Below are 11,602 nucleotides of genomic sequence, written 5' to 3'. Positions count from 1 at the left end.
CTGCCATCTCCAGCACCGACCATATGAACATGATGAAGCGCATGGCTGAACTGGAGGAGAAGCTGAATGCTCTCAGCTCAAAACCAGCAGTCATGCCACCTGACAAAGAGGAAATGTTGAATGCTGCTCTCAACCGCGTCAACACCTTGGAACAAGAGCTGTCATCAACCAAGAAGGTAACTTGTCTCCACATTCATGTTTTCCGGTGTAGATGTTGGCGTTTCCCCACGGATGCGCTGTGGAATGCATTCGGTTCTATGTTTGCTAGTTTGGTACTGTAACTTAAAAAGCTTTTGTACATTATTGCGCAGTGTGCCGTTCTTTTAAAGTTTGTGTATACTTCGAGTAAATATGGACACCGCTTTTGCTTTGCAAATACCTCCAGGGTCCTTTGGTCTCTCTCCCCATCGAGTGGACATAAAATGTACAGATTTTTACGGATTGTCGAGGCCTAATCGGTAATCTCTCTTTCTGATCGCGTGACCTAGTATGTAATGAGAGAAAATTTAGATAAAACCGTTGATAAGTAAGAATTGTTCGGTCATACGCCTTATATATCTAATTTATAGTTGATAAAATGCACCACATAAGCCATAATTATAATCAAATCTCTGGTTAGTTGCTCTTTCAACATTTAAAAAAGGGTATAGGATTAAGCAATTCAAACTGCACAACCTTCGTTCAAGAAAATAAAACTCGACGGTCAGTTCCGTATCGTTCTCAGTAGACAGAATGGGCATCATTTCAGATGATGTGGTTGTCTATGAGATCAAAGGTCGGTATTGTCTAGTCAAACACTCATGTAGGGATCTTACGTGTTTGAGAAACTGCGTAGCAATCCCTTTCTTCGGTAGTCTCAGCAGCAACCACCACCTCTACCAGCAAAAAAACTTCTTTTTCTGATGACAGGGAGCAAGAAAATGTCTTAAAAATCATGAACCATAGAACCAAGGAAATGAAAAAGAAGAATACACATCTCCCTAGATGGACTGAATGATTAACGTACCCGGAGCTTGGCGTCTTCTTGCCTGTCAATATAAGCCAGAAGCTCTTCTTGCCTCATCAAAGCCTCGTGCAGAGCCTGATCCATAAGAAACAGTCAATGCATGCATCATTCTGAAATACCTAAACTAAGCCCAGTGACAACCAAGAAGCACTCATGCCGTCATGGGCACCTTTAACATATATACCCCTACATGCACAATGAGATGCAAAACACATGCAAGCAGTCCCTAAAACTATGTCGTGGAGAGAGATGCAAACTTAAAAAACTATAAAATACAAGTTGAGTACAATGCCAATTGAATTGGGATTGCAGCCATCCTTTAGGTCTGATGTCTTTCCTTTTATAATTCACATTGCTTAGACCAACTCTTTTAAAGATTTGTTGCCACCGGGATCATGCACAAGTGTGCCATTCCATCGTAAATAGCTAGGCTATAGACCATAATGAAGCTACCTTTATAATTATTTACTTTTTTACTTGATAATTACGGTCTAGCTAACACAAAGAATAACAAAGTTGCAGTCTTCCCTGGAAAGAATAAAATGCAAAGTAAGCCAGAAGTTGAACATTTTTGAAGGCAGTAATATGATTTCAGGTAGAAGGCACCCATTTTACCCAAGAATCAAATAAAGCTTCTATACCTTTTTAGTGGCAATTAACTCTGCTTCCAAGGCATCTACCCGGCAAACAGCAGCATTCAGCAATTCCGCTTTATCATAAGGCATCTCAGATGGCTTAGCTTGGAGCATATCAACCTTCTCCTCAAGCTCCACCAGCTTTTTCAGTACAGAGGGTAGAAGATCAGTTCCAGTAATTGGTGTTGTTGGTGAAGGAGGACGACCCTCTTCCTTGTTTGCTTCATCAAAAGTGCTTTCCTGAATAGTTTGATTGTGATTAACCAATGCATCAGGAAGCTTCCTAGTTACTTGGGAAGCCACTGAGCGGAAGAGAGTGAGAAAAGTCAGGAAGAAGGCCATAAGCGCAACCAAAATCCGACCTTGGATTCCTTCTGGATTCTTAGGGGACTCAGGTACTGAAAGTGTCCCTGAATGAAAAAGAATTTGACTCTGTTAATTTATCTAGTGTAAAGTACCAAAACAATTAAAAGAAAAATAAGTTAATAACAGCTCAATCAAATATGGTTATCTAGCATTACAAGGCGCCTGTTTACTACTATTTAAGTTCAGCACCATATACTATACCATCTGGACTTGACAGCAGGTAAACGAAAAATAGGAGTCGTATGCCCCAAGTTCAAAACAATAATATGCTGAGTAAACATTATCCTTCGTAGCTTGAAAAATCTATAATCTTTCAATGAACTAAGAATAAATAATATATTGTTGAGGGACCAAGATAATTGTTTCCTGGTAGGTAGCTCAGCTTGCACACTGATTAATAGGTAATTTTGACAAAAATGAATATCTCCATTACTGGTAACAGAAAAACGAATTTTTGGTAGTCAAGAGTCAAGACACAGCATTTTGAAGAGTGATTTCTAATACTTTTGGGCTATGTTTGGGTAAGGGTCTTGTCTCAAATGATTTGGACCAAGGGAGGAAGAAATATACTACAAAGCATTAGATAGGAGGGGTTTAGAAATGCACCACATAATCATTACAAGGGAACGTAAAAAGGGATTTGTAAATGACACCTTCCAAGTAGTCATTTGCAAATCCCTCTCACATGGATTTGGAATGCTCAAGTGGTGCATTTGTAATCCCTCCTATCTAACATTTTATAATTCATTGCTTACAAACTTTGCCTCAACCCCTTGGGACTTCAAAGCCCTTACCCAAACATAGCCTTGACGTCTGATTTGTTGTGACATTAACTGTTACATAATGAAATTTTTTTAAGAACTGCCCTGTTTCCTGAAGAAGGTAATGCCTGTAAATATAGATAGAGATTTATGTATATTTTTGCTGCATTCCACAAATATCCATGTCCGTTTTCATTTTGAAAAGATTAAACATTTGTCCATGTCAATGTCATGATACCTCTGTTTCCAAAATTTGGCACAAGATATACCAACGTCAGTATAAAAGTATTCACACTCAAAGTAATGAAATTTCAACTATTATGAGGCTGTGAAGTCTTATTATATTGGACTAGTTTAAGTCGTTCCTATAACAATATGATAATTAAAAAATGTTATATCTTGGCAGGAAAGTCGACGTTAGACTTGCTGACCTTTGGAAGAAAGAGTTCTCTGGAGAACCACTTGCTTTTTCCAATTAGCATCAACAGCTTTGTCAACCATAGGAACATATTCATCATAACCAGAGAAATTACCTGCACTGTTTGCCTTGCCAACGGCCTTAACCTGCATATTTTATTATAGCACATTAAAGAATACATGATTGACCACAAATGAATACAACCATCAATAGAGAGTAAAACTTTTCCAGGCTATTCTTGTTTATTACATAATATTACGCATCTTAAGTACTCTTGGGGATCCAATAGCCCTTAACTTCCTAACCAATTCAAGCCAACACAATCAAAGTCAATGTTCACTGCACTGGCCATTACCAAAAAAATACGCACACACGAATTTCACACTAAACGTTAGAGTTTCACCTTTAAATTGTATTACAATTATTACGCTATCATGAGAAAATCCCACACAATGATTTACTCTAGGAAGTTATTTTCACTTTTAAGATATGGCAGAAGAGCTAAGAAGAGGGAATAAATGACTTATCAACCAACCTACCCACAGACGAATTTCACACTAAACATTAGAGTTTCACCTTTAAATTGTATTTCAAGTATTACGCTATCATGAGAAAAACCCATGCAATAATTTACTCTAGGAAGTTAATTTTACTTTTAAGATATGGCAGAAGAGCTAAGAAGAGGGAAGAAATGACTTATCAACCAATCTACTGTAGTAAGACTGCCATATCAAATTAAACATAAAAAGGTCAATGCTCAATTTCTACTTCTATCCTGTCTAGAATATTGTTCTATCAAACAAAGCAAACAAGAATGCTCCCCTAACTTCCAACAACTCTTAAAAGAGATATATCAATTACCCGTGCAATATAAGTTCCTTTTTCTCTATTGGTCAATATAACTTCTAAGGCTCCAATAATGAATCAATTCATCACAAAAGTTACATATAAAAAGGTTAAACCTACCTCTTCGTGAACAGGAGTCAATCGAAGATGTGAATAATTCTTCAAAGCTTTTGGGGACGCAATATCTTCTGCTTCAGATCCTGACTCAGCAGTGGATGTATCACTTCCCTTTACCTGCTTCAATACATAACCCCCCATAAAATGTAAAAACTAATGCATAAAATAATCTCACTTTTTATTCTGCAGTAGGGAAAACTATATAAGTTTTACCATTGGATATTGTGGCTTAGCATAAGCAAGAACCTTCCCTTCACTGTTTAGAACTTTAACGACTTGCCGTGCACGTCGTGCTTCACCATTTAGAACCATCTGTAACAAAGAGCATACGCAAGCTCGATTCAGTAACAAACAAATATAAACTGCACCAAAATCTTGTAAAACTAAAAAGAATATGCAGCAGAAAGGAAATCTAGAGAGCAAGATATAACCTTCAATATCTCAGGGTTTTTCCATGGCCCCTTATCAGATCGAAGGCAACCTCCCTGATCTGCACAGGTACAGTTACCACCCAGAAAATCTGGCAACTCACTGCATTCTTGGAAGAAATCTTTGTAAGTATTAAGCTAAGTGCAATTATAAATTTAACATAGGAAAGATAAAAATCATTATAGAAAATAATACTAAGAAAAATACATATACATACATATATTATATATAATATATATCTGTCTTTGAGTGTCTATATTTACAAAGAGAGGTTGCCATGGTGTATTGCCAGACTATCATTGACAACCACACATTCAGCTATGATTCAGCATGATCAACAATCTTGATTCACATCATAGATGGAACAAGTACATCACAATGAGCTTCTATGTGTGTTAAGATAGAACAAATATAGCATTACGGATGACAGATATGCTGCCGCCTGCTCACCTGGCATCGATTACCTCAAGCAATTTGTTCTGATATTTGTTTCCAAGAACCTGAAATGTTGTATACAATCAAAGAAGGATGGTAAATGACTCAATTCATGACAGATTTCCAATGAACCCCCCAACGTTAATAGTTCTGATACATGAAAAAAGTAATTTCTACATACATGAATCTTTGATGTTGTTCTAGGATCGAGAAAAGTCTTTACAGTGTTCCACAGCAGCCTAAATCCGGGACCAGCATTAATGATGAACATTTGACACAGGGTCTGCACCAGTTATGAACAAATCAAAGGTCCAAATGAGGTGTTAATATTGAATTTCCAATCCATATAAAAAGTAGCTAAGACAAAGTTCTACACAAATGTGATTGCATACCTCAGGGTAATTGTTATTATCAATGTTCTGCAACCGCGTAATTAAATCACGTGCAGACTTCGTAAAATTCTTGAAGCCCTTTGAAACAATTTAAACAAACGAATCCACAATAATTAGATATTATGGTTGTACTTAATATGAAAAGTATATACAGAAATGGTTGATTACAGGTAAGAGGTAACATACCACGCCTTGGACATCTAAAATTGTAGTGCTTGAATCTATGTGCCTCTTTGCAGCAATGGTGCAAGCTGGAAACTTTATTGCAAAGTTTTTCTCGAACTCCTGAACATGGTATTTCACATACCGATCCATAGTTGTAACCTGCATTACTTTATTGGGATCTACTTTACCCAATCTTTCAATGTAAACGGGCCTTCCCTCCTTATCCACACCATGATGCCCATGAGGGTAGTGCTTTAGAACTTCATTCAACTCTTTGAACTCAAAATCCTGATAGAAACATTAACATGGTAGATAAAATGAGAAATGAAAGGTATGCATGATCAAACAAATTTTATAAGCCGTAGTTACCTCCATGATAGTGTCAGCACTAAAGTCCTTCCTCCATTGAAGCATATCAGCCCACATATGCTTGGCTTTTTCAACATCAAACTTCCTTGCTTTCAAAAACCTGAAAGTAATGTCTAAAGGTTAATGTCTAAATATGAGAAACCGTATTAATCAATATTACCCATCTCACATGAAATATTCAACCATATTTCAAGAAATTACTAGTTTATTTTATTATCTTACCATATAATTTTAACAAAAAATGAGTATATCACTCGAAGGCACAGTTTTCTACGGAAAAAAATTTAATATACTATCAAATTATGAACTTCCAGAGGTATTTGTATGCATGATTATATGCAGTTGTGCAAGTTGAACAAGTGAGCACCTCAACATCATATGATAATCGTCATGCTTTTCTGGGAGCAATTCATCCAAAATCAGTGCTTGTCGAAATGCATCAACAGCCTGCAGCTCTTCAATATCACGAACGTCTTCAATAGAAACAGAGCTGACTCGGCCATCACTCTTTCTCCTACCGCCCTTTTTCTTGAGAGAATGTTTGAATTTGGTAGATGCATTGAGAGCCTTCTTCTTCAGAGTCCCAATTCTAGTCCTCCGCTCATCCTCGGAATTCTCAAAATCAGACTTCCTCTCCCTCCTCTCATCACTACCATAAAACCCTTCAAAACCTGCAGCATCACAACAACAACAACAACGGGATTGACATTAAAAACTCACCGGAGTTAACCGAATTCACAAACCCGCATTTGAGAACAAGAATAAGAATACGGTTTGTGAAAACATTAACAAATATAATACAACAAATTTGTAAAAATTGATGTCTTGACCTGAGAAAAGACGATCCATTTACTAAAAACATAACCATGAGAGGAAAAAGAAGGTCAAAATTCAAACTTTCTAAAACATTAACAAATATAATACAACAAATTGGTAAAATTTGATGTCTTGACCTGAGAAAAGACGACCCATTTACTAAAAACAAAACCATGAGAGGGAAAAAAGAGTCAAAATTTAAACTTTCCTCAGATTTCTGTTTCATTTCTGCTGAATTTTCTCAGCAACCAAACAGAAACCCTAAATTCAGCCAAGTAATTAAACCCATCCAAAACCTCAGTCCCCTCAAGACCAAACACAAGGCCCTCCCAGATTCAACAGCAACAAGCACACAGCCGCACCGACAAAAATCTAGAGAGAGAAAGAACTAGAGAGAGAGAGATGGACTCACAAGGCCTGGCGAACCGATCCAGCGGGCCTGACATTCTCGTCTCCGATCACTCACGCGCAACCACGCAATGCACACTGCGAAAAACCTCGCATTTCCGTCACAAATTCCAGAAACCGCGAATTTCGGAGCACTTAACGAGAAAATTGAGGTGCGAAACGTAAGTAATGCTTTACCTTTTTGGGTTCGAATCGCCGGAAATCAGGAGGATAATCAGACGGTCAGCAATGCTCGTTCAGTCAGAGAAAAGCTCCTGTAAGCCGATCTGCAGCTGGAACGTCTTGTCCGTAACGGATTCTCCGAAATTCTCGAAAGATTATATTTTTTTTTCTCTAAATTTAAATTAATAAATAATTAAAATTGCCGGTGAGCGACGGCGAAGAGAGAGAAAGAGAGAGAGGAGAGAGAGGGGTTTGCTTTGTACTTATAGTTGGACTTTGGTGAGCTACGGAGAGGTGGGACCCAGTGGAAGGGATGACACGTGGCGGGGTGGAGGAGCGTTAAAGACGGAATTGCCGGCGGTAGTTGAGGAGTGAAATGGCGGGGGGAGATGATGAAGTAATGATTTGGTCGGGTGGGGTTCGTATTTATGGTGTTTTCTTCTGCATTTTGGCACGTGGTTGTGTTGGATACTTAAAGAAATTTTTAATTATGACCGGAATACAAATAGTATATCACGTGTTTTAATATAAATTGTAGGAAATTTTATTTTTTAAGTTATTAACTTTTTAACACACATATCTCACTATGTGTATAATGACACGTGAATACCAACCTGTGTATCGGTCACATTGAAAAATCTCTCGGAAACTTGGAATGAACAAAACAACCCTACAATTTTGACACTGTCTTTTGTCTTTTATTTAGTTAGTTCTGGATCGATTTCTCTATAATTTTTAGTGGACTTTAACGAAAATCTTCCGATTATGTTCATTTTATTGGATAGTAGTTTTCCAGTGCATATAAGAAATCGTCATGTTGTTTATAATTGATAATTACATCATTGCACATAATCAGAATATTCAACTTTTTAATAGAAAACAAATGAAAATTTTGATTTATGATTAAGATTTACTAACGAAGTCCACGGTAAATCTATGATTGATAATTTCTTTAACTGCTGTATTAAAAAAATAAAAAAATAAAAAGCCCTTCTTTAACCACCAACGCAATTTGAAGTATCATCAACATATATAAAGGACCACTCCAAAATGGTGAAGCTTTCTAAATTGCCCTTTGATTCCTTCACAATCAAACATAGAAAAATAAAAAAAACGAGGACAAACTGGTAAAAACCATAACTGAACAAAAAACTGTATTGGACAAAAAAAATTGCAATAGACGTGAAAATAGAACTATAACTAGCAAAGAATAGACCGCGCGATGCTGCAGGATTGAAAACCGTACAAAATTTTTGTAATTAGTATTTACCTTAACATTAAGTAGTTGTAAATTCACAAATATCAAACACATGCTTAATTTCAACACAAATGTATAATTTTAGATTGAGATATACTTCCTTACACATCCCAGTTTATAAAATGATTATATGAATTTTAGACTATTAGACAAAATTGCAAGCATGTTGGTTGATTGTGTGAATTAGGACTTAAAACTAATAAATAAAATTGTTTAGAAAAATAATAAAAAATAAAAAGAATAAGGAAACAAAAATCAAATCAAAATCAATATTAGGATTTCTATTTAGGCTGAACTCATGTCTCTACATAAGCTTATTTGATGATTTGAAAGTTAAAGCAAAGGTAAAGCTAGAGTCTAGAAACAAAGAACCCTTCCAATTGGTGGCGATTGTTGCATTATGCGCCTGCTTCATACCATTTTCTAATAAACCTTAATAATTTACATATAAGCTCCATTGAACCAAATCAAATGCAAACAGAACACATAAAATTAAGGGGTGGTTTGAGAGTGAGGTGCTTAAAAAAAAAGCACCCACGAAAAAAAGCTGTGAGAGTTTTAGGTGTTTGGTAAACTGAAAAAAAAAAAGGGCTTATTTTGGAAGCTGCTGTGAGAATAAGCTGAAATCAAAGGAAAAAGCTGAAGCTACTATTTGCAGCTTTGGAAAACTGGCTTTTTTTCAAAGCACACGGAGCTACAGTGCTCCTTTAATGAAAAGACCCACCATCAGACTGCTTTCTTTTTCAAAAGCACTTTTACAAAAAAGTTTACTAAACACTCTGCTGATTTATTTCACAGCCGCTTATTCTCACAGCAGTTTTTTTTTCAAAGCACAGCAATACCAAACCAGCCCTAAGTACAATCCAAAAAAGCCATCCAAAAAATCAAATCACATTGCAAAATAGTTGAACAAAAGCAGGAGAGTAAGAGTAAAACCTTTCAAAGCATCTGAAACTTTGGGAAAAAGCACAATCCTATTGACATCAACATCTTGAGCCTTTCCAACCTGCTCCAAACAAAGGATTATTCATAAGCAGTAATAATATTTCATAAAAACATTTACATGAATAAGCTAGTATGATACTAAACTTCGTGAATCAAACTTTGGGGAAATGCTCCAACTACTCAAATCTCCTTCATTTCAAGTCTTTAGCTTTGGATTCAGACAACCCATTTCCCAAACTCACCCATTTCTGCAGGAGATGAGCAAAAGAGAGGATCAGCTGAAATATGCACAACTATGAAGCTAAACATTATGGTAAAAAATCTTGATATGAGTACCGCTTCCACGTCAAGTAATATGAAATGGAAAAAACTGCTTTTCAAGACGTATTGATTATCAAAGATCACAAAAGTTTAGTATCCCCTTTTCTTTCACAATCTAAAAGGGAAACAAAGGATTTATAGAGATTGCTCACATCCCCAAAAGAATCTGATACTAAAATTTGTTCAAAAATATATTCAATTGATTGAAATATTATACAATACTAAAGTTCATAGAGTAATTGCAACACATCTTTGCAAGTCATTAAGATAATGTAACATAATTGCGGGTACGTTATTAAGAAATATGTATAGTTTAGCCTTAAATAACACAAAAATAAGAATGGAAATAGCAAGAAACAATAGTACAGTGCTCGAACACACAAAAGTAACTACTTGCAAAAAAATATTGGAATTTTATGAAAATCTTCCTTCAAATACAAAGGACCCATACAATCTTTTCCACACTCAACCAGCCTCCCATCAAACAAAATTCATACTAATAACAGCAAAAAATAAATAAATAAAAACCAAAAAATAAAAATATGTTTCCAAAATATGAAGAACAATATGATGATTTAGTGCGGCAACCAATTCCTTGATTCGGATACAAAATTTTAATCACTCTTATCTGTTTTCCCTTGTTTTGAGAGTCTTAAACTTAATCGAGATTACACAGAAAATATAACTAAGTCCCAACCTTCTCAGAAAACTACAACTATTTTTACAAAGAGGCAGACAACAGAAATCAAAGATCAAAATATGTGAGAACCGAAATGTTAAAAACAACACATACCCATTTCAAAGACCAAAATCCTGCAAAGACAAAAAATCCCAGGATCAATATATTAGCACTCCGTGCTTTGCACCAAAATCAGAAAATTAGAAAAAAAAATAGAATTTGATAGCATTATACTTAAAACCCATTTCCAGTCAAAAAGGAAAATTTATACCTCTACAAAAAATAATCAAGAGATAAAAACTCAAATTCTAGAAAATAAAATCAACAAAATGAATCATATAAAATGCGATTTTGGATGGATCATTGCGATTATGTGGCATTTAAAATCGTAATAAAAGATTAGGGGTTCTTAATTTCTTACCCAAATCCATAAATTTGAATCAAATCTCCGCAGGCCAACTTGAAATCTGTTTGAAATGACCAACACGAACATGAAATTATACATGCAGAACATTTTAGATGAATTTGTGAGAAGGGGTTGATGATGAAATTGAGGAAACAACCAAATTCCAAATGAAGTTTAGACATGCATTCGGAAATTAACACTCATAAAAATGTTTTAGAGATTACCGAAATGTTTTGGATTCGTGTTGCGGTTGCAGGTTTTGAGCGAGATCGTGTTATGGTTCGTTGATTTTGAGAGAAGAGATGTTTAGGTTTCTGATTTGTGAGAGAGAGAAATAGAGAGACTCCAGAAGCAAATGGAACACGCTCATGTAGTGTTATGCGTTTAACAACCTAAATATTAAGCTACTAATCGCACATTTTAAACTCGCAAGTGCACAAGATCAAACACATAGTATAGAAAGCAAGTACGAGATCATTCCCATGAGGATTGCACTAATATGTATCTAGAGCATGATTTCTAACAATTTAAATTAATTAATTCACAAAAACTAGCAAATATGCACATAAAGGTTTAACAAATAGTTTGAGATGTCTTCAGTTTAAGTAGTAAAACACAATATAAAAAACGTAGGCAAATAAAAGTAATTGGCAATAAGGGTTTTGAAA

At 35.6% G+C, this 11,602-nt stretch overlaps 1 protein-coding gene across 7 annotated transcripts; it reads right to left on the bottom strand.

Moving 5' to 3' along the window:
• Positions 1-523: 523 nt before the first annotated feature.
• Positions 524-11,303, bottom strand: LOC126621859 (phosphatidylinositol/phosphatidylcholine transfer protein SFH8-like). 7 transcript variants are annotated; one of them, XM_050290472.1, is made up of 20 exons: positions 11,159-11,301; positions 10,950-10,995; positions 10,643-10,662; positions 9,673-9,776; positions 9,520-9,589; positions 7,341-8,407; positions 7,168-7,241; positions 6,307-6,610; positions 5,940-6,039; positions 5,592-5,858; positions 5,406-5,483; positions 5,195-5,296; positions 5,029-5,078; positions 4,581-4,680; positions 4,363-4,461; positions 4,153-4,269; positions 3,200-3,332; positions 1,648-2,051; positions 1,007-1,081; positions 524-899 (listed from the first exon to the last, which is right to left on the bottom strand). In XM_050290472.1, the coding sequence occupies exons 7-20, from the start codon at positions 7,199-7,201 to the stop codon at positions 876-878; spliced, it is 1,887 nt and encodes a 628-aa protein (XP_050146429.1). In that variant the 5' UTR covers positions 7,202-7,241; positions 7,341-8,407; positions 9,520-9,589; positions 9,673-9,776; positions 10,643-10,662; positions 10,950-10,995; positions 11,159-11,301; the 3' UTR covers positions 524-875. The 7 variants fall into 7 exon arrangements, with proteins under 7 accessions (XP_050146429.1, XP_050146428.1, XP_050146432.1 ...); XM_050290471.1 differs by having other exon boundaries at positions 9,520-9,776; XM_050290475.1 differs by having other exon boundaries at positions 4,153-4,266; positions 9,520-9,776.
• Positions 11,304-11,602: the final 299 nt, after the last annotated feature.

The sequence above is a fragment of the Malus sylvestris genome, chromosome 5 (genome assembly GCF_916048215.2).
Source record: "Malus sylvestris chromosome 5, drMalSylv7.2, whole genome shotgun sequence".
In the NCBI taxonomy this organism is placed as follows: Eukaryota; Viridiplantae; Streptophyta; class Magnoliopsida; order Rosales; family Rosaceae; genus Malus; species Malus sylvestris.
Note: the sequence above shows the minus strand (reverse complement) of the source record. Positions and strands in the feature narration are given on the sequence as shown.

Excerpts from the sequence above, each read along its gene's own strand:
- LOC126621859 (XM_050290469.1), bottom strand. Across the intron at positions 3,333-4,152 it reads TGACTCCTGTTCACGAAGAG|GTTAAGGCCGTTGGCAAGGC; the intron begins GTAGGTTTAACC and ends TAAAATATGCAG. Across the intron at positions 1,082-1,647 it reads AGTTAATTGCCACTAAAAAG|GCTCTGCACGAGGCTTTGAT; the intron begins GTATAGAAGCTT and ends CTTATGGATCAG.